The sequence below is a fragment of the Magnolia sinica genome, chromosome 8 (genome assembly GCF_029962835.1).
Source record: "Magnolia sinica isolate HGM2019 chromosome 8, MsV1, whole genome shotgun sequence".
NCBI lineage: Eukaryota > Viridiplantae > Streptophyta > Magnoliopsida > Magnoliales > Magnoliaceae > Magnolia > Magnolia sinica.
Genome location: NC_080580.1, coordinates 35,115,811 through 35,139,171, shown reverse-complemented (window position 1 = coordinate 35,139,171; position 23,361 = coordinate 35,115,811). Strand labels below are relative to the sequence as shown.

Genomic DNA, 23,361 nt, shown 5'->3' with positions numbered 1-23,361 from the left:
CCGAGCGGTTTTTGCATTATCCTCAAGATATATGTGGTGAGTACAAATCGAGGGATCGATTCCTTTGAGGTCCGCTATCGTCCATCCCAGGGCTCCTTTATGCTCAATGAGAGTAGATATAAGCATACTCTCCTGTTCTTTCTCCAGGTGGGCAGAGATCACCACCGGGTATGTCTCATCTTGACCTAAATAGGCATATTTCAAATCAGAGGGCAAAGGTTTTAGGTCAAGCTTCGGCGGCTTGAGGTTAGACGGTAGAGGCACTACATCGGTTTGTGGCAATTCTTCAAATTGTGGCCTCCACCGGTTAACTTCAAGTACCGGTGCAATATCAAGCAAGGCGCACGTCTCCCTAATCATGTCATCATCAAAATCATGGGAGTGGGCCAGGCACGTCTCTAGATGGTCGGAGGATAAGGTCAGAGGTGTCGTATCTTCCACGAAAGAGTCAATCATGTTAATGTCGTGGAAATCGTCATCATCCTCTGAGTTGTTGCCGTTATTGAAAAAAATGTTTGACTCCAATGTCAAATTTCCAAAAGACATAGTCATAATACCATTCCTACAATTGATAATTGCATTTGACGTGGCAAGGAATGGGCGACCAAGAATGACGGGAATCTGAGTGCTCATGTTATTGATGGGTTCGGTGTCCAGGATGATAAAGTCTACAGGGTAGTAAAATCTATCAACTTGGACCAACACATCCTCAATTATCCCTCTTGGTACACGAACAGAGCGATCAGCAAGTTGTAGTGTGGTTAGGGTGGGTTTTAATTCACCCAAACCTAACTGTTTGTATACCGAGTAGGGAATCAGATTGACGCTCGCTCCTAAGTCAAGAAGTGCGTGATCAATTCGATGGTTCCCGATTACACATGATATGGTTGGGCTACCGGGATCCTTGAATTTCTGCGGCACGTCTTGCTTCAGGATGGCACTCACTTTCTCAGTCAAGAAGATTTTCTTTTGAATAATTTTCCGTCGCTTGGTCGTGCATAAGTCTTTTAGGAATTTGGCATATGAAGGTATCTGTTTAACGACATCAAGTAGAGGAATGTTGACTTTCACCTGTTTCAACACCTCTAGGATATCCTGAGAGTTAGAGAGAGGTTTTGGTGAAACCAACCGTTGGGGAAATGGAGCAACTGGCTTTTCTAGAAGTTTCGGTTCTAATTTTTGTGGGGCCTCACTAGATTCATTATTGTTGTCCTCTTTCGGTTCTTGAGGCTTTTCGGGCCTAACCGGAAGAGTTTTATCAATGATCTTCCCACTCCTAAGAGTGGTGATGGATTTAGCATGCCCCATCTGATTTAAAGAGCTGGGATCATTATTCTCGTACTGCGGTTTAGGATTGGGGAGAGGTTGTGCAGGAAGCATCCCCTTTTCTATAACCGTCATACGAGAATCTATCTTTTGCATAAAATCTGTAATTTCCCGCATTGCCTGAGCCAGCTCTTGTATGGAATTTTGAACCGGTTCCTCTTGAGGTTTCACTTGATTTGGATTTTGATTGAAGAAACCTGGAGGAGTAGCCGTTTGTCCGTTCCTCCAACTAAAGATTGGATGATTTTTCCAGCCAGGATTGTATGTATTAGAGTTAGGTCCAGTAAAAGGTCTTTGATAGTTGTTTACGGCATTGGCTTGTTCATTCAACACTCCTCGAAAGGCAGGTATTGTAGGACAATTTTCAGTTGTGTGAATGTTGCAATCACAGATGCCGCAAACAATTTCATTGACCTTATCCTTCTTTCCTTCCATGGCCTCATCTTTCCTTATGATCGTAGTCAGTTTACTCTTGAGATCATCCTCTTCTTTCAAAAGATATAATCCACCTTTCTCCTTTAATTGAGTTGGCCTAGACGTGTTGTTCGACTTTGGGTAATAGTCCCAAGATTGTGTTTTTTCAGCCAAACTATCAAGGTAGTCCCATACCTCGTCGACATCTTTATTAATGAACTCTCCATTACACATTGTCTCGACCATTTGGCGCATGAAAGATGTCAGTCCATCGTAGAAAAAATTTGTAATGCTCCACGTTTCAAATCCGTGTTGTGGGCATGAATTGACTAAATCTTTGAACCTTTCCCAACATTGAAAGAATGTTTCATCTTCCTTTTGGGAAAAGTTCATGATTGCTTTTCTGAGGGTAATCGTTTTATGATGTGGGAAGAATTTTTTTATGAATTCCCTCTGCATGTCGTTCCATGTGCCAATGGATCTAGGACGCAGTGAATGTAACCACGTCTTAGCTTTCTCTTTTAAGGAAAAAGGAAAGAGTTTCAGCCTAATTGTATCCTCAGATACATTAGGAAAACATAATGTAGCTATTATCTCATCGAACTCTTTCAAATGTAAATATGGACTTTCAGATTCAAGTCCATGGAATTTGGGAAGGAGTTGGATAACTCCTGGCTTGATGTCCATTTGTCCTGTGTTTTCAGGAAAAATCATGCATGAGGGCGTACTCACTCCCGCCGGTTGTAGAAAATCTCGTAAAGTACGAGGCGGGGGTGCCTGTTGCACCTCATTCTCATCTTGGGTATCCTCCACCCTGGGTGGAAGTAGAGGAGGTTGGTGTTCAGCCATAACTTCAGTTAACTCAGGGGATTTCGAGCGGTGTCTAGTCCTGCGATGGATAGTCAACCCCTCAACCAATCCTCCTTCAGTCAAGAGACGTCGAGTGTCGTCACGGGCCCACTTGGGCATGAAAACACTCGCAGCCCTCAATTAAAAACCTAATCCTAAGAAAGGAAAAGAAAATCTAGAAAGAAAGAGAGAGTTGGAAAGAAGTTACCAAATCGAAGTCCTAAGTTAAAAACCTGCAAAATAAAACAAAAATAAGTTAGATTCTAAAAAGAAAAATAGCAGTAAATTAATTTCTAAAAGAAGGAATTTTTAAAAGAAAGTGGAGATTTCTAAAATAAATTAGGAAAGATCTAAACTAGAAAGTAGATTATTAAAAGAGAACTGAAAGATAGGAAGTAGGGAAAGAGCTTACCAAATTAGAAACTTCTATCTTAAAGGCCTACAAAATAAGAAGGTTAGTTCCTAAAAAATATTCTAAAAATAAATTAGGAAAATAAATTAGATTCTAAAAGTGTTAGAATTAGAAAATTTCTAAAATTTAAACCCTAATTCTAAAAATATGAAAAAGTAGAGAGATTAGGAAGAAATTACCAATTGAGAAACTTATGTCCAGATCCTATAAAATAGGAAACAAGTTAGTTTTGAACCCAAATAGAAATAAATAAATAAATAAATAAAAACTAAGGTTAGTAAAATCCTAATCTTAAACTAATCCTAAAACTAATTAATTTCAGAAGATCGTAACCGTCAGTCCCCGGCAACGGCGCCAAAAACTTGTTCACACCCCAAGTGCAGGGTTGTGATGTAGTAATAAACTCGGTAAGACCGAGGTCGAATCCACAGGGACTGATACCTGTACGTTATCTAAAATCAAGTAGAAATAGAACTAGACTAAGATTTGATCTAGACCAAATAGAAATTTAAGGAATAATGGTGGAATAATTATCTAAATCTTTAAGAAATTCAGAGGAAGGAAACTAGGGATTCAGAGGATCCAACTGTAGAGATCAGGGAGATCTTATGCCTGCATCAAGGATTATAGAATTCAAACTTATTTGATCTGGTTTTCAAGAGATGAAAGGTATATGAATTAGAATGGATTCCATCATCTAACCATGCCCAGGAGACAAAGCCAACAACAGGATTAAACTAATTACCAACCAATCAACAATGTATGAGGATCAGGAAGGGTACTGTCATCCTACCATGCCCATGGAGCCATGATGAACAACAGGGCTTCCTAACTTCATAAACATAAAAAAAGAAAAGGAGATATTCAAAGCCATTGCAAATCCATTGTAATTTCAGTCACAACAGACCATAAAAGACTAGGAAAAATATTCCTTGAATAATCAAATATATCAAATTCAGTTTATGCATTAAAGGCACAAAGTAGACTCTCCCATCTTGCTACAGGCTTCAACTCTTAGCACTAGCTAAGAGGTTTAGCCACACTTGATATGGGCTAAACTTAAGGCAAATAAAAAATATAAAGAGAAAGTAATGTACAAGAAGGAAAGAAATAATATAACAGGAAACGAAAAAAGAAATAATAAAACTTCACTCTCTCTCTCCAATCTTCTAGCTTCGTCCCCTGTCCTGCTCTTTTTCCCTTCTTTCTTATAGCCCCAGCGCCCTAGAGACCTCGTTTGATGTTCTGCTGTAGGTGGAATTCCTTACGCAGCAGCGTGCGCAAGCAAAGATTGCGGACCGAGCTGCGTTGTTGGTGGGGCCCACGATCAGTGTTGCGTGAAGAATCCAGTCCGTCCACTGGATTGTGGACGAAAAACCAGTCAGACATGACCGCTTCTACTCTAGTTTGGTGCAACCAATCAGGCTTTCAACTGTACCGTTTATTCTTATGTTTACATGAGATTTGCCTGTGTGGGCATGCATTGAAGCAAAAGGAAATCTTGGCTGGGGTCATCCCCATCCCCTGGAGCCTGTGTACGGTCCAGATGGACCATACAATCAATGGTGGTGGCCCACGGAAGGCCGGACACGCGATCGCACGTCCCTGCGTAAACAGGGACTGCGTAACTCTTACGCTGTGATGATGGCGGGCCTCCATTCCCTGTCTATTTAGTAAATCCATGCCGTCCAATGTTTTCTTCGCGAAAAACCGGTCGGATATGGTCGGTTTTGGATCGACGCTGAAGCGGCCCACCTGATTTTTCATATCACCGTTCAACCTAAGTTTCGACGGTCAAAATCCGCTACCCGCTGCTTCCTAGAAAAATTCCACCTAGGCATTGGTAATGTGGACCAATATGATCTAATGGACGGTTTAGATTGGTCTTTGGGACCGTGATGGCGGCCCACTTGATCGAACCGCGATCCCTGTTTTCTTCCGCTGGAGAGAAGTCGAGTCGGAGAGGGAGAGCTCGGTCAGCGCTTGCTGACCGAGGTTCCGAATTTTGGTGCGCGTCCTGTGCTACACCACCCCGTATACACGCGTCACGTGTTCGGGTTCCAAGGCGATGTATGTGCACAATCTGATCCGTCCATCCGTTCACTCATCTTATTTTAACCGTGGGGACTGAAGATGAAGCGCATTCATACAGCAGGTGGGCCCCATATCACTGTTTTAGTGGCTGATCTGTTCATTGGGCCACTTCCACAGTGATTCAGGAGCTGAATTTTTATGTGTACGGTTCATTTATGGTCCTCAGGCCACGTATGAAGTTTCGAACTGATCAGATGGTGGGAACCCTATGATCTTGCATTCTGGACACTTTTCAGGCCACTTGAACTTCAATTCCTCGATTTTCTTGGATCCCTGGCGTGCAAATCAGTCGATCTTGATCTCCTGGGGTCCATCCCATGCTTTGGTGTCATTAGAGCGTTAAGTCCATGCTTTAAGCACCTTTTTTCGGTCCAGGCTCGTACAAACACTCTGCATTACAAACACGATTAATCAGGCCATTACACGGTATCATGCGTGTAAATCTATGCAACAACTGGGTCTGATATGCAATATTTGACCCTCAACAAAGACATGATTAAAATAGAACATTGGAGAACGAACCCAACCCTCCGAATATCACCTCTGATCTTGTTTACACATTAAGCAAGAAGTCAATTGGTGGCCAATCTCATCGAGATCTCGATCGTGAACTCATACACTATTCATCATTTAAGCAAGCCACGCCTACCATCTGAACCTTCTCGAGACCCACCCAGTTTTGGACCAGGGTGATATATGGTTTTCACTTCAAGGGTGGGTATCTCTGTATCATTCCCACTCTTGTGGTGTGGCCCACTGGAATTTTGAAATGCCTTCATCTTTTGGTTCCCCGTCCTAATATGAGTATGCTCGGATGATAGATAAGGTGGATGTGACTCACGGATCAAGGTACGCCCTATGGAACTTTTTGTTAGTAAGGCTCCGTATTTTAAATCACTTCGTATATAGTTGTAAATAGGTAATAATTTTTTACCCATTTAATTTCTACACGATTCTCAATGTTGAGGTTCTGACCTACTTTTTTAACTCTAAAACTATCAACGAGTGTGAAATTTGTGGGGCTCACTTTGATGTATGTGGCTTATCCAAACTGTCCATCCATTAGGCAAGCTAATTTTAGGATATGAGCCCAAAAATAAGGTAGAACCAAAGCTCAAGTGAACCACATCATAGAAATAGTGAGAATTTAATGCCCGCATTAAATACTTCTCGGGGCCAAGGAAATTTTGGATGAAGCGATTATTTGTATTTTCCCCCTTATCTATTTCGTTTGTGTGACCTTATGAACTGGTTAGATGACAAATAAACATCACGTATGCCCAAAGAAGGAAACAACTTTCCACTTTGGATGTTTCAAGGCAACTTGAGTTTTGAATCTACCTCGGTTTTGCACTAGGCCATAAAATGATCTATAAAAGCAGATGGACGACATGGATGTGTCACATAGATTATGGTGTTGCTCATGCGTTCGGTCACAACTCGAACACGGCTCTAAATGTGGACACCCAAAGAAGCTCCTCCCGTTCTTGGTTCCCTTCCCGAGTTAGACGGGGCCACCCGGTTAGGGGACCAACTAATGTCACTCACATCTCATGCGATCGACAAAATGTCACCGAGAATTCTCAATCTGCTCGACAAAACGCCACAGAGAATTCTCGGCCTCCCGATACAATGCAAATCCGCACCACCCGTGGCCCACAAAAGCAAGTTTCCCTCCAATTGGAACCGTCCTTCAACCTCAACCATCGGACCTGGATCTTCCCCCGATCCTCAATATCTTACCTTCCTTCCACTAACCATGCTACTCAATGTTACCCCCTTTTATTGGATCGATGGTCGACTCCGGTCCTCATTTGTTAACAATTAGCCCTCATTTCAAGGCAACTTGCTTGCTACCATTCCCATTGTTCCGCAGCCCAACCCGATCACCCCATGGATCGCACCTCCCCATGATGCTCAACGCCTTGGATAGGTGGCTCTGCGTGTAAAAACCTGTTTAGGGATAGCCTGCACAGCAGATCTTGACCCTTCCCACCTTGCCTGAGACAACCCCCGATTTCAACTCGGCTCCCCGATTTCAACTCGGCTCACCGACCACCCCTCCGGGTGGGCCCCGAGTGAAGATCTTCGTGGCCGAAAGATTCCATATCTCTCGATAGATGAGACCATGGATCAAACAGATCTTACACCTTAGTTGCCCCTCAAGAATGCTTCGCAACAACCCAGGAACCCAACTGCGGCTAAACAGTTTAAGGATCTTCAACTCTGGGTGGACATACAGGTCATACAGTCTTGACGACCCTCCAATCTCTCGACTCGAGCGAACCAAACCATGACAAGGCAATCGGATACAACATTCCAAGAAAAATAGAAAAAGTTTGTCCTTGTACAACTTCACTCACGGGAAGAGCCGTCGAAAAGCAAATCACAGGGTTGAGACAAGATGTTGTGTTCTTGATGAATAGCATCCTATCTTGGAATGTACGGGGGGTAGGTAATGCTCAAACTACCCGTTTTCTAAAAAGGCTAACCAAGAAACACAATATTGCGATTGTTTTGTTACAGGAACCAATGCTTAGAGACTCTCGTCGCTCAAGGGTGGCTTCTAGGTTGAGCTTTCCCAACCACATCGCTGACGAGACCGGGGGAAGCAAGATATGGATTTTGGGTAAGGATAATGTTCAAATGCAGATAATCAGGGCCAATAATCAAAGCATCACTATCAAAGCCAACTCGTTGATTTTTCCCCTACCCATCACCATCACAACAGTCTATGCTAGCTGTAGCAGGGAACATAGAAAATACCTCTTGGATGAGCTGAAAGAAATTTTTAGAACGACTACGGGCCCTTGGCTGGTTAGCAGGGACTTCAACACCATTCTCAGTCCTAATGATCGTATTGGTGCACTCCTCAGATGACGGGAGCAATGAAAGACTTCCAAGACGCTATCAATAACACAGGGCTGATCGATGCTGGCTACCAGGGCCCTCCTTTTTCTTGGTGCAACAATAGAGCGGGTAGGAGCCGAAGATGGGCCAGGTTAGACTGTATGCTCGTCAACGCAGATTGGTTAGCGGCTCTCCCGACCTTCCAAGTTCATCATTTACAGCGATCCTTTTCTGACCATTCTCCTCTCTTGCTCTCCTTCCATGAAGAGGTTTTTGTTTTTCCTCGTCCCTTTCGATTCCAACAAATGTGGATGGTCCATGAAGATTTCAAGCTTTTTCTATTTTTAGAATTAGGGTTTTATTTTTTAGAAAATTTCTAATTCTAGGCTTTCTTTTTTAGAAATTTTCTATTTTCTAATTTTAGATTTAAATTCTTCCTTTAAGTAACTTTCTATTTTCTAGGATTAGAAACTTTTTTTTTAGAAACTAACTTTCTATTTTTATTTTTAGAAACTTTCTAATTCTAGGATTTCTTTTGTTTTTAGAAACTAATTTCTTTTATTTCCTTTTGCAGGATTTTAACATAGAACTCCAATCTGGTAACTTCCTTCTAACTTCTTCTCCTCTTACTTACCATACTGTTGTAGGATCTTTTCTTTTATTTTTCTTAGGATTAGATTCAGAGTTAGGGTTGCACCATGTATATGTACGAGTGGGAACGTCAGTATGCTGAGAAGAATAACATATATTGGGATGATGATTATGATGGAAATCAACCTATGTCCCAAAACTTTTCTGAAACTATCATCGAGAACCGATCGGAATATAAAGATCCACCGGTTAAGAAGTCCTTACGTGATCATATGCAGGAGAACAATTACACCCCACGGATTAACAAAACAGTACGTGAGTGTTGGGGTTATCATAACTATGGGAGTGAGAATTATTATCATCCATCTGATAAAAAGAAAACAATGCGTGATTATATTATGAGTGATAATATGTATTACCAACCATCAGATTCTCCCACCTATGATCCGTATGACTGTAATCAGTGGAAACATCAAAATTGGGGAAATGAACCAACAACATGTTATAATAATTATTCTCTTGGATCCCCTACCTTTGAGATCCAACCAGAAACGATCCAAGAGGATTCAATTCAGCGTAACATGGCCTGTCTTGTGGAAATTAGAAAAGCAATGGAAGCACTCAATTCGTGCCTCGATAGGATAGAGGAAGCTCGCTCATCCCAACCACAACCCAATCCAGAAATACAATGCGAGGAAAGTGATCCTCACTCGCTTTTGAAGAAATCTGAAATTTGGAATGAGGAGTTGGATTCCATTAATGAGCATATGGTTCACTTTCCCGATGAGTCGATCTCGATGACGGTCCAAAGGAATGGTCAAGAGACGTGGGTATCTTTCAAATACAGTGATGATGACACACCTCCCTCACATGACACACAGGATTTCAATGATGAGGTAAATGTTAATTTATTCGAACCTCAACCTAATTCAGGAATGGAATGTGAGGAAAGCGATCCCATCCCGAGTGTGCACTACTGGACGGAATTAGACAATGATGCATATTGGGATGACTATTATAAACGTACAACCCAAATTTTCGTAGAATCAATCTCAAGTTTAGTCCAGGTCAATGATCAAGTCGTACACAAAGTGGTTGGTCATAATGAGTCACTCCCTTCACTTGACATGTCTAATTTAAAAGTGGAGGATGAGCCCCTTACAAATGACCCTTCTATCTCTTGTGAGATATGTTTGCACCACTCCCCTTAATTGAACGATGATGTAATTCGGGAGAAGGACGAGTTGCTCGCTACAACCCTGGAATTTGAAACCACTCAGTTGAGGCCACCATCTAAGTTGTACACGTTTGACAATTCAACGCCTCGATTGAGTAGTTTCAATGAATAAAGTGATCACATAAATGTTTCCCCTATTAATTTTCAATCTGTCTGTGCAGGACCGAAGTAAGAGAGTGTACCTCCATCCACTTTCAAGGATGATGGATTCTTTGGGCAGATCATCATGAGCTCTAATTTGGAAAATAAGTCACGCTCAGCTGAACTTCCCAACTCTTTGGATGATTGCTTTGCACACTTTGCAGATTCAAACGATCCCATGTCAAAAGACAAAGTGGATGCCTTACAGGACACCATCTGAGTTGTACATATTTGACAATTCAACGCCTCGATTGAGTAGTTTCAATGAACAGAGTGATCACATCGATGCTTCCCCTATTGATTTTCAATCTGTCTGTGTAGGATTGGAGCAAGAGAGCGTACCTCCATCCACTTTCAAGGATGATAGATTTCTTGGGTAGATCATCACGAGCTCTAATGTGAAAAATAAGTCATACTCACCTGAACTTCCCAACTCTTTGGATGATTGCTTGACACACTTTGCAGATTCAAACGATCTCATGTCAAAAGACAAAGTGGATGCCTTGCAAGACAACATCTCGGTAGTCATCACTGATCGAGAGAACCCTTATTCTGAAGCCTCTTCTTTCCCTGATCCTACATGTCTACCATTAAAGGATGAGGAGCTGACAATGGAACCGAAGTCTAACACTTCGGAATGTGTTGAAACTACATCACTTCCTGAGAAGTTTTCTGAGCTTTATCTACTTATAGTCTCTGATTCACCATGGGATAATAACACCGAAATTTCTTCTATCACAGGTGAAACGTATATACTTTGGATACCTCAAGTGATTCAGCGAAATTTTTTTGATGAGGTACATAAGTTTCCCTAGAAAGTCATGCTCCAGAGCGTCCAAGCCAATTGCAAAAAGGGCTTTTGGATGATCCTGTTGAGGAACTTACTGAGAAACTTATCAAGATATTGGCTGGAAGAGGAACCTTGCGGCATGATCGAATAATTTTTTCCTGCTTTTATAGGACTATGGTAGTTTGTTTTATGTTATTCTAGGATAGACGGTTTTATGCCATTAGGTTAGTTTGCTTTCTGCATTGTTTTAGGATATTTTGCTTTTGTATCTTCACTCTCGTGCTAACCGATTTTCATGTTGTGATCTCTTAGAAAGTCTCTCTCTCGATTCATTATCCAGGTACTATCTTCCCATCACTTTTCCTTTACTTTCGTTGTCCCATGTGCATTGCATGGTCATATCTTTTACATTGAGGACAATGTAGATTTTAGATTGGGGTGGGAGATTAGATCCCCTAATCAGTATTTTATCGGTCTTGAGCAAAAATTGTGAAAATTTTAAAATTTTTCTGGAACTTCTTGTGAATGCGAAGTGATTTTGATGGTCGTCTTTGATTCAGAATTATAAGATACGTAATGATAGATTTATGACTCTTAGATTCAATTATCTATTAGATTTCACAGTTAAGTTTGAAGTGTTGATTCATAATTAGAAGTTGTAAACATTGATTGAATCATAATTTTACATGTCACATCTCACTTACACATTGATGTTTCAGTTCAATATTGAAGGACTAACTTGGTAATCACTAAGCATGAAAGGAACCAGCCTGGACAATTTGCCTATCATGATCAATAGAAAAGGAAAAAGAAGAAGTGAAGAAAAAGAAAATACCTAGGGTTGGGCGAATGGTCTTCACCATAGGTTTGCTCCCTATAGGTGAAGGACTGATTCCTCACAGTTGACATTCAGAAAATATTGGGCGACTGGTCTTCACCATAGGTTTGCTCCTTATAGGTGAGGATTCGATTCCTTTCATTAGCATGACTTTTGACGAAAAATCAAGGGTTGAGATTTTGATCTATGAGGCAGGTTTTGGTTTAGGTTGTGGTTGACCCCGAATGCTCTTGTGGAGTGCCAAGGATATCACGAAATAGAGAAATAAACTAGGATGATAAGACAATATTTCATTATACACTCATAGTACTCAATGTTAGAATTTTTCTAATTGATGGATTAATGCTTAGAACTTGATTATAAAATTTACCGTGTGCTTAAGTCCAGGAGAGAGTAATGCCCAACATTCATGAATCTTAAAATTCTAGGTTCTGAATTGTCTTTCAAAAGTCACTCGAGTTTATAAATTTTCCTATAAGTCTCAACTTAATTTTCGCATATTTTGCTCGGGACTAGCAAAATGCTGGTTGGGGGTTGTGTTGAGGGTCAAATATTGCATATTAGACCCTAGTTATTGCCTGGATTTATGAATATAATACTGTTCAACGGCCTGTTGTAATTGTGTTTATGATGCAAGGTGCAATTACAAGCTTGAACTGGAAAGGATGCTAAAAGCTAGATTTGACACTCTAGCATCACCAAGGCATTGGACGGGACTCTATGGGACTAAGATCGAGGATTCACACACCAGAGATCAGAGAAATTCCAGCCACTCACTTCAAAGAGGCTTGAAAAACGTCCAGATTGCAAGATCACAAGGTTCCCACCATCTGATCGGCTCGAAAATTTATACATGGCCTGAGGACCATAAATTAACTGTACACGTCGAATTTCAACTATTCTGTCTTTGTGGAAGTGACCCAATGGATAGATCATCCCATAAAATAGAGATTTGGGGCCCACCTGATATTTGGATGCGCTTCAATTTTGGTTTCAACAGTGTACATGAGGTGAAAAAGTGGATGGATGGATTGGATTTTACATATACATCAAGGCGAGACCCACTTTATGAAAGTGGAGTGCACAGAAGCCGTGCACTCGCCGTGCACTGAGTGAACCAAGTCGGTCAGCAGGCACTGACCCGACTTCTCTTACTAAAACGGAAGTTTTCGTTTTCAGCGGTGTGAAAACTGTAACAGGGAAATGAGGTTGACGTTCAGTGGGCCGCCATCATCACACAACTTGATGATCTGCACCGTCCATTCGTTCCAGAAGGTCAAACCGACCATACAAAAGGAATTTCTCCAAACCCATGCACGCACACAGGAAAATACCGGTTAAAAATATGGAAAATCAGGTGGGCCGCTTCAGCGTCAAGCCAAAACCGACCATCTCTGAATTTTTTTATTAGAATGTAGTGGATGGCATGGATTCCTTGAACCAATAGTGAAGTGGGCCCCGCCATCTGTACAGCGTCCGGACGTGCCCTGCCTCTGTTCGCGCGGTCTGAAAAGTTTGAGAAGTTATGGACCACCATCAGGGCCTATCTGTTCAATCCAGACCGTCTAGAAGCCGGAGAATGGGGTTTTTGCCCTTTGTATGAAGTCAGAATTGCTAGCCAGGGTGATCGCTCCTCTTGATCTCAGATTAAAACGCAGCTGTCAGTGCATTTTTGCTGCACAGAACTTGGCATGGGCAAACCGGATCCGGATTTGCTGCTGCTGCGAAAGAGAAGTGCGAAAAAGCACCGACTCCTATCCATCACTTGGGCACTTTCCTCTTGTGCTTGAGAGCTCTCCAACGACGGAAGAAACCATATAAGCAAGAGAAAGAGAGAAAAGAGAAGGGGGCATTCAAGTTTCCAACAAGATAGAGAGAGAAGGAGAGAGGGAATTGTTTTATTTGTTTGTTTTTCAAAATTTTTGGAGGATTAGCCGAACCATGTCAGGCTAAACCTCTTAGCTAGGGCTAAGAGGTGAAGCTTGTGGCGTGATGGGACTGATTCTACGACTTTGATTCATGCCATGAACTATGTTGATTCTAGTTTTGAATAATAGGAATATTTCTAGTTTTTAATGGTTTGTTGTGACTGAAATTACAATAGATCTGCGATAGCTTTAAGTATTCCTATTCTATTATTATGATTATGCAGTTAGCAAGCCCTGTTGTTCACCATTGCCCCTTGGACAAGGTTGGATGATGGAATCCTTCCTAACATTCATACATCACTCAGATTAGCTGTGAATTGGTTTAATTCTGTTGTTTGCTTTGTCTCATAAGCATGGTTTTGTGATGGAATCCATTCTAATTTACACCCGTCTGATCTCTTGAAAACTAGATTAAATGAAGTTTAGAATTGATTTTTAGGTTATATCTTCTAACTGGATGAAGATGGGACTCAAAGTTCGATTGAGTTCATGAATCGACCGTAGATCTCCCTGATTTCTACAAGTGGATCCTCTGAATCCCTAGTTTCCTACCCTTGGATTCCTTAAGTTTTGCATTAATCTCTCACCATTATTCATCAATTCATATTTGATTTCAACTCATCTTAGTTTATAATACTAAGGTCCAGGCTAGGAGCCCTACGGAATATCATCAGCATCTGAGGGTACAAGACGTGATTGGCCCTCTCGTCCCCCTGTCCATTGCTTTTATTCCCCCTCTCCTTCCTCCCCACATCCTTCAGCACATCCGAAGGGAGGGTATTCAACCCAGCAAGGTGAGGACAGCTTCATCTGGACCAAAGAGTCGTCTGAGAAGTTCACGGTCAAATTTGCCTGAAAGGAAGTGCACACGCCAGGCTGCCAAAGATGTTGGGCTAAATGGGTGTGGCATGCCAGCTTGCCCCCCAAAATCATGACTTGAGTGGAAAATTCTCAATCGGGTTGTCCCAGTGGATAACAATGTCAAGAAAAGAGGAACGATCCTTGCGTCCTGCTGCTCTTGTTGCACGCTAGAGGGCAATCACAACGAGGAGACGCAGGACCACCTCTTTGCTTGAGCTGAGCTTGCAAACAGTGTCTAGTCCTACTTCTCCTCCATTCTCTCTGTCTCCTTCCTGGCTGGTCAATCAGTAGTAGGTCGAGCCGTGCAAATGGTGGAAGCATGGCTAACGGTAACTCAAACATTAGTATTCTCCAAGGGATTACTCCTCACCTCATCTCCTGGGAGATTTGGAATGCAAGAAACAGGAATCGGTTTGAAGAAGTCCATGTGAACGTAGCATAGTCCATAACTAACATCGAAAGATGGTTCTCCATCATTACTACTTCTTTCCCACTACCGCCAAGCAAAAGTCACACAAACAACAAGGCCATTGGTGATTTGGGTATCATGCCTACTCTAGGAAAAACAGGTGCCTTCGCATTATCAAATGGAAAAGGCCAGCTACGGGTTGGGTAAAATTGAATGTAGACGGATCTTCTAAGGAAAATTTGGGACCCTCAAGTAGTGGGGGAGTGTGTTGAAACGAAAATGAGAATCTAATTTTTACATTCTCAAGAGGTCACTTGCTAAACCTATCTTGCTGCTAAAGTAGGGATGCATCCCTTTGTGTGGCCCAAGGCCTAAACAGGATTGAAGTGGAAAGTGACTCGAAAGTAGCAGTGGGCTTACTCTCAAATGAAAGACCAACTCCATGGAGTGTCTGCTACTAGAAGAAGAAGGATGATAGAATACATTCGGGGAAGCGTCTCGGTTACTTTCATCCACACCTTCAGGGAGGCGAACAGAGTTGCCCATGGATTGGCTCGAATGGGCAGCGATGAGCAACGAGACGGGGACTTCTTTTGGGCTGCCGACCTCCCCCATTTGCCTCGTGGAGAGTTCCTCCTCCACTGAACGGGGCTTGGCTAGTTAGGAACTCCTAGTCTTTTCCCCTCAGAACTCAGTTTAGAATCTTCTCATCTGTGCCCTCCTCTCCTTTTCGTGTTTAGAATCTTATCATGTGTATCCTCCTCTCCTTTCTGTAACGGAGGGACACATTTTTATATTTCTTCTCTGAAGATGCCCAATGCATGAAATATACGAATCCATTTTTAAAAAAAAGAACAGAAGACATTCCATCTTTTGATTCGTATCAATTCATCAACGGATTAGAAGGGAAACGGATTGGATGGTGTACACACAACATATTCGGAAGAAGGAAACGGATTGGCTGGTGTACACACACCAGCCACCTATCTGGTGTGAGTACGTGTCGTGGGAAGAAGGATTTAAAGCCTCCAGTGTTGTACGAACGGTTCAAAGGAAATCAAAGTTATATGGCCCGCAATGATGTATTTATCATATCTACACCGGTCATCCATTTGGCGAGGTCAATTTAAAAATTGACCCTAAATTTGAGTAATTTCCTATGCTCAAGTGGAATATAACTTTGATTTCCTCGCCCCACACACACACACACACATATATATATATATATATGACAATGATCTCACCGTTAAATCATTCGTATGGCCCACCGTAATGTTTACTTTCCATCCAATCTATTCATAAGGTCAGTCAGACCTAGATGAAAAGAATAAACAAAAAAATTCTTCTGGACGCTCAAAAGGGTTTCAATGGCAGCCGTTCAATCCCACTGCTTAAAGTGGATTTTGGATCTGTCTTATTTTCGGGATCAAGCCTTAGGACGAGCTCATCAAATGGACGGATATAACACATACTTCACGATGGGACCCACAGAACTTGGTGACGTCAACACACCAGCTAGGTTGGTGGTGCGTGGTACACCAGCCAATCCGCTTCCGACCGGACGTAGCGGAATCCGTCCATATTGCTAGCTTTTGGATTAACGCTAGCAAGTTCCGTGGGTCTGATAACGAGGTATGTGTTATATCCAACGTATGAGCCTATGGGCAATTTGGTCATTTCTCCTTCTATCTTCCATTCACCTTCCATGTTTCTTCGGATCTGCTGCTCGCTTCTCCAACGAAACGGATCTCCTTGCTTTGCTCAGCTTTAAAGATCTAATAAGGGACGATCCTCTCCAATCCTTGAGCTCCTGGAACCATACTCTCCACTTCTGCCACTGGCAAGGTGTCATTTGCGGTGGTCGACGGCATCCTCAAAGGGTCACCGCCTTGAACCTCACTGGCCAAAACTTGGTGGGCTCCATATCTCCCTACATTGCAAACCTCACCTTCCTCAGGAGATTCGATCTCACAGGAAATAGCTTCCACGGTGCGGTTCCCGATGAGATTGGCCGTTTGTTCCGCTTGCGGTATCTCAGTCTGGCCAATAACACATTCACCGGAGAAATTCCAGCAAATCTGACCCACTTTTCGGAACTCCAAGTCCTTGATCTTTACGGGAATCAGCTGTCAGGGAGGATTCCAACTGAGCTTGGTTCTCTGTCAAAGCTCACCAGATTGTACCTTGGTCAAAACAATCTTACAGGAAGCATCCCACCTTCACTTGGAAACCTTTCGTCTCTCACTTACCTTTATCTCTCAATAAATAGTCTAGATGGCAACATCCCAGACGATCTCGGTCGGTTGGTGAAGTTAAGCATTCTTGCCATTCGTGAAAATGAACTATCAGGTGCGATTCCGCCTCGGCTCTACAATCTCTCCTCTATTAACGTTTTGGACATGGGATTTAACAGATTGCATGGAAATCTTCCACCTAACTTAGACCTCACTCTTCCTAATCTCCAAGAGCTTTATGTCAGAGCAAACGAATTCACAGGGCATATACCAGTTTCATTATCCAATGCTTCGGGACTTCTAAATATTCATCTTTCTGAGAATAGTTTTATTGGATCCGTGCCTATGAATTTTGGAAGCCTTAAGGGTCTCCACACCTTAGCTTTCTGGGGCAATGGACTTGGAATTGGGAAAGGTCGTGACTTGAATTTTCTCATTTCTTTGACCAATTGCAGTAACTTTCAAGTGCTGGACATAAGCCAAAATCGTCTCAGTGGGGTGTTGCCTGACTCCATGTCTAATCTTTCGACCCGGCTGAGGTACCTATCATTAGGAAGTAACCGTATATTTGGAAGCATACCATCTGGGATTCAGAATCTTGTCGGCTTAACAACACTAGGAATGGAATACAACTTTCTAACAGGTACTATTCCCGTTGGTGTTGGGAAGCTTAACAAGATTGGAGTATTTTCCTTTGAAGGAAATGAATTATCAGGGCAAATTCCGTCAACCTTTGGCAACATCTCCCAACTGTTCATACTCAGTTTATCTAGAAACAATCTATCGGGAAGCATACCTTCAGCCCTTGGTAATTGCATACTTCAATTCATATACCTCCAGTATAATTACTTCAGTGGTAGCTTACCCAAACAACTTTTCAGCATTCCGTCTCTGATTAAATTTGAAGCTCAAAACAACTTCTTTACTACTCTGCCAAATGGAGCGGGTTACTTGCCAGCTCTTGGAACATTCCGGGTTTCTAATAACAAATTGTCAGGCGAAATTCCACGATGGCTAGGCAATTGTCTCAGCCTAGAGTCTCTCTCCTTGGATGGGAACTTCTTTCAAGGATCAATTCCTCCAACATTTACTACTCTAAGAGGCCTTCAATCCCTGGATCTTTCCCACAACAATTTGTCTGGGAAGATTCCAGAATACATGGCGAAGCTTCTAGCTCTGCAGTATCTAAATCTGTCTTTCAATAATTTCGAGGGTGAGTTACCGAAAGAAGGGGTCTTTGGAAATGCCAGTCAAGTTTCAGTGCTCGGGAATAGTAAGCTTTGTGGGGGTATTCATGAATTACAATTGCCTCCATGCTCTTCCAAGAAACGGGGGAAGTCTCTTGCTTCAAAAGTAAAATTCTCAGTAATTGGTGTTGTCCTGTGCCTTATTTCATTATCATGTTTCTTTACCATTCTTTATTGGGTAAGAAAGTCAAGAAGGAAACCTTTGACTGAGACTTCTGCCGAGGATCCTTTTCTGAACGTGTCTTATGGGGAGCTCTTTAAAGCAACAGATGGGTTCTCTTCTGCCAATTTGATTGGCACTGGAAGTTATGGTTCTGTGTATAAAGGAATTTTAGAGGGAGACGGAAATATCGTGGCTGTGAAAGTCATCAACCTTCAACGACAAGGAGCTCTTAGGAGTTTCTTGGCTGAATGCGAAGTTTTGAGAAACATTAGGCATCGGAATCTTGTTAAGATCTTAACTTGTTGCTCCAGCATTGATTTTAAGGGCAGTGATTTCAAAGCTCTAGTTTATGAGTATATGCCCAATGGAAGTCTAGAGAAGTGGTTGCACAGAGATGGCCAGGACGATCAGCCGAGGAGCTTGAACTTTATTCAAAGGCTAAACATAGCCATTGATGTGGCTTCTGCATTAGATTATCTCCATGATCATTGCCAAACATCAATTGTTCATCGAGATTTAAAACCAAGCAACATTCTTCTTGATGATGACATGATTGCTCGTGTGAGTGATTTTGGGCTAGCCAGGTTCTTATCTGAGGTTGCTCAAACCAGCTCGGTTGGTATGAAAGGATCTATTGGGTACATCGCTCCAGGTAACTATATTTCTTCTTTTTTCTTTTTTTCAGGTAACTATTTCATATATTTCCATTTATTTTATATCTCCTTGAGAAATGATCTCCTGGAAACTGGTCCGCAAATATTTTCTGTAAGAACTCATCCTTCGTGATGTGTATACGCAGGCCCTTCATCTAGCTCAAATGAGGGGTTGGGCCAAAAATTCTCATGAGAATCAGTTCTCAGCAAAATCTCTCTCTCTCTCTCTCTCTCTCTCTCTCTCTCTCTCTCTCTCTCTCTCCAAGCAGGTGAGAGCACGCCCCTGTAACTCATTAACAGATGAACATGTTACAGGAAAGTGAGAAGCTGTCAATTCTTTTCAAAAGGAATTCTAACCCCACACATACCTTTACACGTGCCTGCTTGGACTTAAGTGTGTGAAAAAGTAGGGCTGGTACGGTTTTAAGTGGGTTGACAAATGTACTCATTCAAGGCACACATTTTGCGTGCCTGAAGAGTGCCACAGCCTGCTGACTTCTCCGTAATATATGCTTGGGGAGCATCTCTAGGGTAACAGTATGCTTCTGGTTTGAGTAGATAGACGTATGGGTGTAATTTGATCAGCCATGTTTACTTCTTCTTTTTTTATATTTCAACAAGAAAATATTTTTTTTTATATAAACCATAACCAAATAACAGAGAACCGTTTACTATTAATAATTGTAGCTCTTGAGATATCAAAAAACATAACAGGACAAGATCAAAAACATAACAAGAGAAGATAACCCAGTCAACAAGATAAAGATAACCCAGCCATTCCCCTCCACACACCACTTAACATGAGATCAAGATAACCCAACCATAACTAGTACTAGTACTACTGCTATACTTAGTTCCTCCGGTTGTCATCCCGAGCAAACCCGCCACTTTGGTAACGATTAGTTCCTCCATTTGCCATATGAAGCACCACCACCACAGTAACGAGATCCTCCATCTGACCCATCATAGCCACAATTCCCCTTCATAGCCATCGCTGCTACTGCGACCACTTGCGAAATCCTCCGTCTCCACCACTGCTTCCTCTGGACTGAGCCACGTTTACCTTAAACATGAAAAACTAGTCATATTCTTCTAAGCTTCCAACCTTTTGCATACGTGTGGCTGATTAATGGAACTTACTATATTGGTCTGGTATTTTTTCAACGGATCCAAACTGTTAAATGGCTTAGGTTATTATATTCCCTACATATGACCAACTCATGTTCTTTGGGTGGGCTCTGGCAAGTGTGTTGCCTTCGCTTCATCGTTCAAAAAGGCGGGCCCATCATGGTGGGACAACTTAAATGGACGGGTGAGATGTCATACAAACACCATGGCGGCCCCATATGCCAACTAGTTGGACGCATAAATAGTTGTGTGTGCCTGTTTTTATTAATAAAGGTAAGAGTTATTCCACGCCAATTTTGATCAGAGGGGTTCAGCAGCTCAGGTGGGCTGCTCCATGGTGTTAACGTTAAATCCACCCCGACCCATCAGGTGTGCCACCTTATGTTAGGTCCATAGCTAAAGAGTCAGCCCCATCGGCAATTCAATGAAGTGGACACACAAGTAGAAACAGTGTTCAGAGCGAAGCTCATCATCCAAACTGTTTTGGTATGGCTCACCAGAATCATGTATGTGAGCCTGAATTTTCCCTCTCTCTATCTCTCAATATTCAACCTTTGATATTATTTGTATCCAAATGGTCACTTACATTCTAATATGAGATGTATAAATTACAGAATATGTGATGGGCAGTAAAGCATCTACACAAGGAGATGTTTACAGCTATGGAATTCTTCTATTGGAGATGATCACTGGCAAGGGGCCAACTGATGGGATGTTTATGGACAATCTAAGCCTTCATCATTTTGCTAAGTTAGCTTTGCCTGAACGAGTAATGGAGATTGTTAAGCCACAATTGCTTATAGAAGGCACTGAAGTTACTCAGGGCAATGGAAATCATATCAATACAAGAAATAGAATGCATGAATGCTTGATTTTATTGGTCAGAATTGGTGTGTTGTACTCTTCAGAGTCTCCAAGAGAACGAATGTGCATGAAAGATGTTGTCACCGAAATGCATGCAATCAAGGATTTATATCTGGGTGTCAGGATTCAGCAAGATGAACAAGTTATGTCACAACTGTCAGGTGAAGATCCATCTTACCTCAGTTATTATTGAGATATTATTGGTAGTTATATTGAGAAGATTTTAAAATAAAATGAGCTTGTTGAAAATACTTTTCTTAACAAGCTTTAGATATGTTTAGTCTTGGCCTAGGAGTGCGCTTGTATTGATGGTGAATATATGACTATGCTTTTCTTTTTCTTTGTTTTATTTCATGTTCAGCTAACATGAATGTACCAAGTCAAAGACATCATCTTATTACAATAAAAATACTATTGGGTCATTGAGATGTTTAATAGCTAAAGCATTTTATTCAACCCTTCGCAAAATGCCATCACATTCCAATGGAAGTGCTTCAGCAATTGGAGTAGCAACTGTGCTTCAACATTTATTTGTATTATTTTTTTGTGCTTCAGCAATTGGACTACCCATAGGAGAGTAATCAGAAGAAGTATCTGTCCAATGAATGCCATTAAAAGATTACATTGTTTTGCGAGATGAATGTGAACCATTGCCCTACTTTCAAATATCTGTCAATACACCACCAACAAGATAATTAGAAACATCGAAACATAGTGGTGTCCTACAGCCCATCCTAAATGCATATGCCTAGATAGACTCTTATATATATATATATATATATATACCATGCGAAATGTCAACAAGAGCAAATGCATCTTTGTTCATGGGAATGTTTCCATGCACTTAGCCCACCAGATCATTCCTCATTGTTAATTATGATTGATGTCTTTTTAAGTATCTTTTTCGAATGGTATTTCTGTGGAAGATGTACGATATCCCCACTACACTAAAACAAAATGAGGAAAGAAAGTACAATGCTTACGAATCAATATTGGTGGCATTTCTCTACCGATCCAAATGATTCATATTGTGTCCCCCAGCGTAGATGGGAGATGCCCTTAAAAGCTCCTGCATCAGTCATGCAAGTAAAATATAGGCCATTGGCTGCTATTCATTTTCATTGATTTTCTAGGATTATCTAATTAAAAAAATATATATTATGGCATGCAACATGCACGTAATGGAGTCCGTGAAATCAATGGACTTGGTTACCAAGATGTGTGGCCCAATAGTAACATTTATGGGTCAAGCGAAGGAACTATATTGGTTTTGATCGAGCATCACACAAAATGTAAACAGAATGGCATCACCAGTTCCATTGAAACCAAGTAAGAGATTTTTGTTGAAAGACAGATTTTCACATTGGAAGCAATTGCCTGTGCCCCTGCCCACAGGAAGTTCCTTGTGGGCGGAAGCTATGTGGGGCCACAGAGATGCCTGTGAAAGATCCAAACCGTCCATCAGTTTCTCAAGCTCACAATAGGCAACGAGACCAAAATTTAGGCAGATCCAAAACTCAGGTGGGCCACATGACAAGAAATGGAGAGAATAAAAACGTCCATTATTGAAACCTTCCTAGAGCTGACCATGATGTTTATATGTCATCCAAACCAATAGCTGATTGTGCTGGACCTTTGCTTTTGAGCCTTCTTGAAGATCTAACAGCTTGGTGAAGACCAGTGTTGTGGCCTGTGGACCAATCTCAGGCCATCTTGTTATATTGTGGTTTGGGCTTGGAATTAGGTCATCCACTCATGGGTCAGGCCAGAAACAATTTGAAGCAGCCCAGGCCAGGCCAGGTGCAACCCTAGGGCCTGATTACTAGATAATTAGCCCAGTTTAGTAGGTTGTGTGATATGTAGTATAAGATTTCCTGCAAAGGTACAGCCCAGTTAAGTATATGGGCTTGGGCCTGAAATGATGGTCAATTACCAACTGGGCACACTAGCAACCCCTCACCAACCAAAACCATGTATATAAGCAGCCTCTGGGTTTGAGCCTAGCCACAATTATATATGCTCCATTCACCGCTACTCACCATAACATCCACAGCTATATTGAAGGATGGTATACCAAAAGCGGGGGCCTCCACTACAAGAAAAGAGGGTTTTAGCCTCGGTTCAAAATTGAGGCTAGAAAGGTTAAAAACTAAGGCTAAAGCCTTTAGCCTCAGTTTTGCCTCAGTTATCCAAACCGAGGTTGAAACCCCTGTGGCTAAAGGCTTTAGCTTCAGTTTTAGCAACCGAGGCTAAAATGACTTTTATAGCCTCGGCTCTTCAAGTGAGGCTAAAAACCTTTTTAGCTTCAATTTTCTCGAAATGAGGCTAAATC

At 41.8% G+C, this 23,361-nt stretch overlaps 1 protein-coding gene and 1 non-coding gene across 2 annotated transcripts; both read left to right on the top strand.

Annotated features, from left to right (window-relative positions):
• Window positions 1-2,044: 2,044 nt before the first annotated feature.
• Window positions 2,045-2,151, top strand: LOC131254502 (small nucleolar RNA R71). Its single transcript, XR_009175614.1, has one exon. It is a non-coding gene; the product is annotated as a small nucleolar RNA R71 (small nucleolar RNA).
• Window positions 2,152-16,374: 14,223 nt separating this feature from the next.
• LOC131254226 (probable LRR receptor-like serine/threonine-protein kinase At3g47570) lies at window positions 16,375-21,222 on the top strand. Its single transcript, XM_058255224.1, has 3 exons — window positions 16,375-19,036; window positions 19,070-19,132; window positions 20,780-21,222. The coding sequence occupies exons 1-3, from the start codon at window positions 16,375-16,377 to the stop codon at window positions 21,220-21,222; spliced, it is 3,168 nt and encodes a 1,055-aa protein (XP_058111207.1).
• The last annotated feature ends 2,139 nt before the right edge of the window (window positions 21,223-23,361 follow it).